Genomic DNA, 10,074 nt, shown 5'->3' on the forward strand with positions numbered 1-10,074 from the left:
ACGGCTAGTCACTGGAGAAGGATGTCCCACCTAGTTAGTTTATGCAGCTTCTGGGGATTGGAGTCAGGTCTTTTTTTGTTTGTTTGTTTGTTTTTGTTTTTCGAGACAGAGTTTCTCTGTAGCTTTGGAGCCTGTCCTAGAACTAGCTCTTGTATTCCAGGCTGGCCTTGAACTTACAGAGATCCACCTGCCTCTGCCTCCCAAGTGCTAGGATTAAAGGTGTGCACCACCACCACCTGGCTCTGAATTCAGTTCTTTAAGCTCGCATAGCAAGCCCTTCATCAATGAAGCTATCAGTCTAGCCTCTTTGTTTTAAAATTAGACTTTAAGAATGGCAAATTTTTAGGGAAAAAGATACTAAAACGGGACTTTCAACAGGGTGTACATAGAAACTGAAGTCAGGTAGAACAACTGGAATAAGGTCAGAGCTATGCAGGAGGAATTCCTGTAACAACCAGGGATGAGACCCTGGCAGCACAGGGGTACATCCCAAGGTGCAGGCACCGTGTCACAGACTGCCAAGTGTGCCGAGGCATTGCTTCCCAATGGCAGAGACTAGAAAGGTATATGCCAAGTATTCAGCCACCTCTCAGAAGCCATGTCCCTGCTGGGGTCATGAAGAGCAGCCTGGCACTGGAGAGCTGGACTCAGAGATGCAAACACAAGCACAGAGCTGGCAAGAGCTTCACACGGCCTGGCACTGAAACCCACCCTGGCCTCCAACAGAAATTATGAATCTGGAATCTATCGGATAGCCACAGAAACCATGGGATAGGAACCTTCTACCAGGGAGCATACGGCTTCCTGCTAATTGAAACACTGCTGGTTTAGGTGTGGTATCTGGAGGCATCGGCTCCGTTGACTAATAACGCAGAGTGTAAGAAGCAGGTAAGCATGGATTGGCTGTATAGGCTCTCCTTTCCTGCCGGTTGTTATGGTCACTTCTTAAGGCTGGTTACTTCACAGGTGTCTCTAGTAACAGTTTATTTGTTGGGTTTTCTAGCAATGGTCCATGCATGAGATTCCTAAATTATTACTTTTATACATTCAGCAATATGGTAAGCCATGAGTGCATGGCATCAATGCAGCAGAAGATGGCCCCTGCCCTCCCGAGAAGGTGGACTCATGGGAAGCTCAGTAAGGAGGTGTGCTGGCTAACGTTAATTGTCAACTTGACATGGCCCAGAGTCACCCGAGGAGGGCTGGGGGAAGGACTGAAGACTTGTCTAGAACAGGTTTGCCTGTGGGTATGACCACAGGGCTTGTCCTGCCTTGAAAGCTAAGTGGAACAGGAAGGCCTGCTCTGAGTATGAGCAGCACCACTCCACAGGCTGGCCCTGGAGAGTACGAGAATGAGGAAAGAGAAGCAGCTAAGGATGCAAGGATGCGTTCATTACCTTTGCTCTTGATGCTGAACTTAAAATGACTTCAGTTTCTGCCTCGACCTCCCTCCCAATGAAGGGATGCTACTTGGAATGGTAAGCCAAGTAAACTGCTTCCTCTCCTCTGTTGCTTTTGATTAGGCTCTCGTATCACAGTGACAGAAGGGAAATAGGATAGTGGGTGGACAAGAAATGCTGTGCTCCCATGGACTAGAAGGCAAGGGAATCTCCTCCAGACTTTCCAAGGGGACCATCCTGAGCTTGCTGTTGAAAGGGGTGTGCTAGAGTCCCTGGTGCGCTCAGGAAACAGCTGGCATCGGGTTTGACGATAAGGACTAAAGATTCTCAGATACTCAGAGGTCAGACAGCTCATGGAGAATCTGCCATAATGGTGCAGGGTGCTGCTGGGCACATGGCTGGCTAGAAATACAGATGCGAGATCAGACTGTGATTCAAGTGTCAGGGCTGGGGGCATCTGCAGGCTGATCTAAACAAGGATTTTTTTTTAAAGACAAGAGATAAGATCTCCTATAGCCCAGGCTCAAACTAGCTATGTAGCTAAAGATGACCTTGGATTTCTGATCTCACTGCCTCCAACTCCAGAGTGCAGGACAACAGGTAAGTATCACCACGACCCCCAGTTTATGCGGTATTAGAAATGGAACCCAGTACTTTGTGAATGGAGTCAAGTATTCTATCCACTGAGTCACATTACCAGCTCTTGAAGGAGGCTTTGGCAGCCCAGATATACCATGGAGACCCACACTCGAAAATGCAACAGAGTCAAGGAGGTTGGAATCTCAAAGGGATTGACAATTTAGCTTCCATGACAGAGTCTGCATCAGTGAGGAGTCTCTGCAGGGCTGATACTCAATCTGGGGTGAAACCCTTCACTCTTCTTCTTCACAAGTTGATTCTTTCTCAGCGTTTTGTTTGATTTTGCTTGGGGAAGTCTTCATTCACTTTAACTTATGGAAAATATTTTCTCTGAGTCTAGGATGGAGTATAGCTAGTAGACCTCCCCCCAGAGAAAAAGCTGTCTCTTCCATGCCTCCCAACCTGAACAGTTTGGGATGAATGCTTGGGGCAATTCTCTCTGTCTCTGAGAGCTACCCTGCTGAGTTTTTTCTTCAACAGAATGCTCATCCACCTCAGCCTCCTCAGGATGGGCTCTTAGGTATTCCAAAGGGACACACAGTCAAGCAGAGGGGACTGTTGTATTATTTTATGTTGTTGTATCATAGAAAAATTTTCAGATTAAATTTTAGGCCAGGTACACTCATTTAATCCCAGCACTGGGAGACAGAGCCAGGCGGATCTCTATGAGTTTGAGGTCAGTCAGCCTAGGCTACAAAGCGAGTTTCCAGATAGCCAGGCTATACAGAAAAATCCTGCCTTAAAAATTTTTTTAGGGTTTTCAGTTTCAAACTCTGTATTCTCCAGAAAGATTTAATTATTTATAATTGGGTTTAAATTAACTTTTCTCTTTTGATTCCTAAGATGTCTTTATATATTGAGAATATAAACACGCATTCTCACATTGAAAATCTCCTTCCATTTTTGTTGTCATTTAGCTTGTTGACAGCACTTTGGTTTGTTGGTTTCTTTCCTTTGGCCTCAAATTAGTTTAACTGTATTAAAGCTAATTCAAATTGGTCAGTATCTTAAAGCTTTTTCTCATGTAAAATATTTAAACATTTTTCTCTATTCCAAGGCTATAGAATGTGTGTGTGTGTGTGTGTGTGTGTGTGTGTGTGTGTGAGAGTGAGAGAGAGAGAGAGAGAGAGAGAGAGAGAGAAAGAGATTAGGAAGGGTAATCTACAGGGGAAAAACTAAAAGGAACTATATGTAGGCATTTACTGAATTGGCTTCCACACGTGGCTGGATAGTCCAACCATGACTGCCTTGATGTTGGAGAACCAGAGAGCCAGGTTCCCAAACCAGGACTCTCAGTAGGTTTAAGGATGTGTTGAATGCCCAGAAGCTCTCAGAAGAGTCTACAATGGAAGGCTGGAGGAGCTGGGCTCTGATATCTAAGCTGTTTACTGGAAGCTTCCACCTGCCTTGGGGAGGGGTTTTCTCCTAGTAACTGCCCCACATGACAGTCCTCACTAATCCCAGTCATATCTCAGTTCAGGCCAGTTGACCATCAAGACTAAACCTCCCAGGACTCATGTGTCTCCTAGGAAACACGGATGCATGAAGACTTTGATGCCACCAGAAGAACTTATGCTATGTCGAGTGTGAGTTTTGAGTGTATATGTGTGTGGCTTTGAGTCAGTCTTCCTTTCTCTACAAATACAAAGCGGTGCCTCCATTGCCGAATGGCTCAGGCAAGGTTCAACATTATTACACTTTTGATTTTTAATTCAACTAAGCAAAACAAAGCAAAGGGCTCAAATTAAATTATTAGCTCTACTTTTCATAATAACAGACTTGAATTGGTAATTCAAGTATCTCAGCGCTGATACGTAAGCTAATTAAAAAGTGCAGTAAATTGGATTCAGTAGTAGCTTAGAATTCACATTTAAATGAGTGGTAAGAACTCAGTCGGTGCTCTGTGCACAGCAGGGGTTGGTGTGCAGACGGGCAGGACTCCACCTGCCTCAGGCGGACTTCCTGATCACTGCGTCCAAGCATCCTAGAGGCACGTGTTCCTAGCTGCAACAAGGATTCCAGTGGTCGCTGTGTCGTTTTATTTTCCTTTGAGAAAGACTTCCTGGGATCATGCACTGTTTTAGGGACGTTTCTGGGATGTGACAGGGTCTTTGTGAACAGTGTGGATGCATTGCAACCCAGTAATGAGGAGACTGAATCTTTAATGATGAAGGACAAGACAGCTCTCTGCAGAATAATTCTGTTCTTCCAAGAGGAACGACATCAATAGCAGGATATCTGCAGCTTTCACCGAGGGGATTTTCATTACATAGCTCAACAGAAAAACTGATAACTGACAGCGAGAGGCCCAGTCCCCTTTAGCCACCCCTCCAGCCCCTACCCCCAGGCTAGGCAGCTTTAATAGTCTGCTGACACCGTCTAGTTTATGGGACGGCACAGCGATTTAGGAAGTGCTTAAACACTGAAGGGTCCCAAGAGCACAGGAAGAGGAGATGATGGTCAGCCTTGAGACCCTTCCCCAGCGAACTGCCCAGCTCGTCTCCCCTCACATTTGCTTTCCTGAACACTGCCAAAGGTACCCAAACTGCCTGTGCACAGGCGAGAACAGACTCTCGAAGAGATGAGCAAACCCGAGTCTGTTTTCAGCATCTGAATCACTCTGCAGCTAGGAGGTGTTTGTCAGTCACTCCTGCTGGGAAATTCTATGGTGTGACAAGGAAACAATAATGAGAGGCCTGTCAGACCCAGTTATTTACAATTATATTTTGAATGCAATTTTAGAATAATCAATTTCATTTGAAACAGTCTTTGAATATAAATACACTCTAGAATAAAAATGGTCTATTTATGTAGCTTATTAGAAAATAAACGCTCCGGTTAACGTAAGTGGTTTCTATGTCTGGTCTTATTGCAGTCCAGAGCATCCTCCTCCATAGCAATGGCTCTGCCCCCAACCCAGCTGGACCTGGATAGAGGCAAGCTGAGGAACAAGGTCAGTTCAATTTACATGAAGCCCCTCTCTGCTCTCCAAGAAAGGAGGTTGCTCACATGGGCCTCCCTGGGCTGCATGGCTCCCCCAGTAAGATTCTGCAGCAATTCAACTTTTAAATTGTCATTTTGAAAGCTAGTGCTCACGAGTTATTGGGTTTAATGGGAGAATTTATGGTAGTGTTGCTGCCTTGCTGCACTGAGTACCAGGTTAGGTGGGGGTACAAAAGTCGAGCCCTCTGATCAGAGCTTTGAAGTTTCACTATGCATCACAGGGAGCAGCTCTGAGAACACACAGAACACTGAGCAGCCTGTCACCTGCTGCTGCCCACTTACACAGGACAGGCATCTCAAGACGGGAAGAGAGGAGACACCAGGTGGTTCTCAGCGTTTATAAGCAGCCTCCCCGATACACTGGACACGCCATCAGGGAAACTGCCGAGAGCAACTCTACTGTGCATAGTTCAATAGCTAATTTCCCCAGTGGGCTTTAGTTGTTTATAGTTCAGAAGCTAAGCTTATCAATGATGGGCCTTTGAACAAATATACAAAGTCTATTGATCTTATGTCTGTGAAAACAAGCCATTTCCTCCACCTTCACCCAAACCTGTTATCTCACCACTCACTTGTGAAGTGAGAGTCCACAGAAAAGCCCCTGCTCAGATACGTCCTCACTGACAGTCACACACCCATGCTGTCATTTGAATAGAAACATGTCCCTTTTAATGCAAACGTTGGGGTGATGTGCCTGGTCCTGATGTGTAACAGAGGCTTCAAATCAGACACAGGTGGAGGCAGAAGGATCAAAAGTTCCGGGTCATCCGTGGAACATAGTGAGTTTCAGGACAGGCTGGGCTACATGTGATCTTACCTCAACCCCTCCAACCCCTCTAAAACCAAAGCCAAAACCTAACCAGACACAGAACTTGCCCAAGCCTATTTCCACAATTACGAAATAAACAACCGAAGTCTGATTGGTCATTCAACTGGTTATCCGACACCAAATGATCAGTTCTTAAGATACATAACAAATAACATTATATAAACCGAGCAGGCTGTACTTAGGGATCAGTTAATGAAAAGAGAGGGCACAAACTTGAAAGAGAGCAAGGAGGAGTATATGGGAGGGTTTGGAGGGAGGAAAGGGAAGGAGAACATGATATAATTACATGATAATCCTGCCAAGTAAAGGAAATAATCCTTAAAATATTGTAATAAAAATATCCTAAGATATCAGTGCAACAAAAAGAATGGGATAACTGATGCATAGGCTCTAACAGTGTCCACTTAAATTCAAAGTGAGGCAGCTCACCCACGGCTAACTAGCTTGGGGAGGGAGAGAAGTCAGGAGAGAGAAGACGCCTTACGTTTGGTGGTCTCCAAGTGGCCTTTGTACAATGGACTTCAGCAGGGGCTCTGGCCGGAGGGTCACCTTGGGAGATGTTTTGGGGCTGGAGTCTGACTCTCCACTCTCCTCATCACCCATGGCTTTGATGTAGCTGCCACTTCTCATCCTACGGCAGGGGATCTCGTCCTCTTTGCCACCGGTGGGGTACGCACCCCAGTCATCCTGAGGCACCTGGGAGAGAGCAGAGACAGGGCATGTCAACTGTACCCTCGGGAAGTGTGTCCCACAGTTTCTTAAAGATATAGCTCCTTTGGGCTATTTATCATTTTAAGTCATGCACACAGAAAGACATCCATTTTTACAGTCTTCCAAATCCTGAACGGGTCTTAGTATGAAATCGTTGACTTTTTCCATTGTAAAAGTAAAAGACAAACATGGGAAAAGTGAGAAGGTACTAGGAACATAGAAAAAAGAGAAATGGAAGAGAAAATGATGGAGATATTTACATTATTGCTAAATATCTTTTAGTGGTAAATGCTAATAAAGAAGAGGATTAATCCCCAAAGCGGAATCATATCACACACACAAAACACATGCACCTGGAGATGAAAGACATCCCTCAATCCCATGCACACAGAGCTTCATACCCTGCACACTGTGGATGCCAAAGATGACTCAAAGATTGCCAGCTCTCAGCTTTTCTACTGTCCGGCCCGAAGGCCGACTTGGTCACTAGACAATGAAGCTGGTCGGCACTCCAGCTCCACACCTGCCACTCAAGAGCTCCCTGTGAGCAACGAGCTAAATCTCACAGGAGTGTGTGTTGTGTTTCTCAGAACAGCAGCCCACCCCTCAACTCAGCGCAGCTCCTCGGCAAGGCACATGGCCCAGTCTGGGCGATTCTGCCAGTAGCTCCAAGACTAGTAAAGAGCAACCCTGGCTATGGAAGAGGGTCTTAGATGCTAGTGATGGAGGAGGATGACAAAACCCCACCTTTAAGAAGTCCTCAAAGTGATGTTTTCACTGGAAAATGTTGAGATTTTCAGCAATGTTCCGAAATTGGCTGGAGAAGGATTCTGCTTTCCTTCCAGCCCAGCACTGTATGAAGCCAAGCACTCTGGCCCTTCTCAGAGACCCAGATGGCCGATGGGATGACAGGCACTTGAGCAGAAGGCACCAGCGCTCCTCCCCGAAGAGCATGGTGTGTTGTGCCTGGAGATCCCATTACACTGCAGACTGTTCCTACAGCTCGTCTCCACACCCGGAGTCAGGAAGAAAGGGAGGTGAGGCACAGGCGTCAGTCCCCAGGCTCTGAGTCTCTCTGAGCGCGATGGTGGTCTACAGACCTAAGTGGGGCTACCATATCTTCCATGCCGGAGTCAGGAGCCCCTCTGCATTCATCTCCCACTCTGTACCTCAGGCTGGCCAGGCTGATCTCATAGTTACCACTCATCCTGTGTGGCATGGTGCAACATAATACTCACAAGATCTAAGAGGGCATTTCAGCGGGCTCTATCTGTTTAGATATAGGCACAATGAAGGCAATCAACTTTGTAGCCAGGTTTGACACTGTTAGATGCAGATCTTGGATCAAGGGCGGGGCTTAACAGACAGAATGCTAGGGGCTCCCCCTACGCACAAGCAGGGGCAGGTGCTGATGCTAATTCATTGAGTGCTTTAACATTTTGATGGCCTGGCTCTATGCCACACTAGTACAGGTCCGAGGAAAGATGCCTACCTCCCCAAGAGGGCTTGGTAAAAGTTTTATGAGGGCGTCAAAGCACAAGCCACACTGATCACACATTGGAGCAGCTGAAGACTTAGGCAGACTGACACAGAGGATTTTTGTTCAGCATGTAATAGGTATTGACCCACTGATAGAGAATCTTGGTTTGCAGAGAGATACCGCATCTTGATAGCGGCTATGCTTGAACACTGGGGAAAGGACACAGGGGGTGTGAAGAGCTCACTCTTGGGGTACCTGACAGCTCTCATCTGGTGCTTCAGTAACATCTCTTCAGTAACATCACACTAGAAATTCAGGCAGAGGAATGCCATCTCTGTGGCACTTACCAGAAGAGCAGGGTGTTCACCCCAGGATCCATATTCCAGGATATTCACACCATGCATGACCAGTATCTCTGGGTGTTCAGACCATGACCAGTGTCCCAGGAAGTTCACCCCAGGACCAGTGTCCCAGGAAGTTCACACCAGGACCAGATGTTCACCCCAGGACCGGTGTTCCAGGAAGTTCACACCATGACTGGTGACCCAGGATGTTCACACCAGGACCAGTGTCCCAGGATGTTCACACCAGAACCAGTATCCCAGGGTGTTCACACCAGGACCGGTATCCCAGGATGTTCACACCAGGACTGTTGTCCCAGGATGTTCACCCCAGGACCAGATGTTCACCCCAGGACCAGTGTTCCAGGATGTTCACACCATGACCAGATGTTCACCCCAGGACCAGTGTTCCAGGAAGTTCACACCATGACCGGTGTCTCAGGATGTTCACACCAGGACCAGTGTCCCAGGATGTTCACACCAGAACCAGTATCCCAGAGTGTTCACACCATGGCCGGTGTCCCAGGATGTTCACACCATGACCAGATGTTCACCCCAGGACCAGTGTCCTAGGATGTTCACCCCAGGACCAGTGTCCCTGATTCTCTGCCAGGGTGTGCCAGCCCATTGAGGCTATGTGTAAACCTTGTGCGTCAGTCGGCAGGACGAAGAAAGGAGCCAGGATGGCAGTGTGTCCTTGGGAATGGCTGCACTGTTTGAATTTCAGAAGAATCTGTGCTGAGCTATGAAAAGATGGTTATGAAGGCATCCCTATCCCTGAGTAGCACAGGTGCAGTAAATTATAAAGAAGTCGATTTAATCTGTGATTCTGGAGGCTCAGAAGTCCAAAAGCATGATGCTGGCATCTGTTCATGTCTGGCGAGGGCCTTTTATGAGACGGGATAAACAAGCCTCTCCTTTGCCCCTTCTAGCCCACTCATTACATCATGCATGCACTATCAGCATGGCCACGCCCAGGACACATCACCCCAAAGGGGTACCTCTGAATACCATCAGATGTGAATCTGAGGACTCACTTTCCAATTCATGAACTGAGGGATGTATTCAAACCACAGCAGCGGGAAAGACATAGAAAGCTGGCAGACTTGCCTCAGTGAAGGAGCACAGCAGTAAGGTGTGTGGCAGGTGTCCACACTGGGACGGGGGATAAAGGCTTTTCAAGGATTCCCCCATGTACTGACATTTACAAAGCAGTCTGAGCTTTTCTAAGTTGCGCATTAGTTTCGTCCGAGCCCCCGATGTCACATTTCAGAGGAGGTGACGTACTTGGAGGGTGACGGATTAGAGTGTGATTAGCCTGAACGAGGGTTAAGGTGAGTGGCAGTTCCAGGGAAAGCTGGTGACTTGCGGCCAGTAAAGGCTCCTGAATGGGAGGTGTCGCGGGTCACCTCGTGTGAATTTGGCCAGAGGAACGGTGCAAGCAGAAGAAACAGCATAAAAAGGGACTGGTGGCCAGCTCCTGGTTGGGCCAGGAAAGCTTGCATTTTTTATCTCTCAGTAAGCATTCAGGTGGTGGTTACAGGGAAAAGGACAGATGGGGAGAGAGGCCAGCTGCCACCAAAGGAGAGGCTCACACTGTCAGGTTTATGGAGAGGTGGCTTTTTTTTTTTTTTTTGTCTTTTGGAACCAAAACCATGTTTCCATAAAGAG

General features: G+C 47.1%; 1 protein-coding gene across 3 annotated transcripts in view; it reads right to left on the bottom strand.

Annotated features, from left to right (window-relative positions):
• Dlgap2 (DLG associated protein 2) overlaps positions 1 to 10,074 on the bottom strand; it is a 685,199-nt gene that overhangs the window by 76,063 nt on the left and 599,062 nt on the right. For all 3 annotated transcript variants that reach the window (XR_003378611.1, XM_005366239.3, XM_013353440.2), the window contains exon 7: positions 6,356 to 6,567. Coding sequence is in view for 2 of the 3 variants with exons in the window: in XM_005366239.3 (XP_005366296.2) it covers positions 6,356 to 6,567 (212 nt within the window). In the remaining variant the exon portion in view is untranslated. The remainder of the gene's footprint in view (positions 1 to 6,355; positions 6,568 to 10,074) is intronic.

The sequence above is a fragment of the Microtus ochrogaster genome, unplaced genomic scaffold (genome assembly GCF_000317375.1).
Source record: "Microtus ochrogaster isolate Prairie Vole_2 unplaced genomic scaffold, MicOch1.0 UNK7, whole genome shotgun sequence".
Taxonomy (NCBI): domain Eukaryota; kingdom Metazoa; phylum Chordata; class Mammalia; order Rodentia; family Cricetidae; genus Microtus; species Microtus ochrogaster.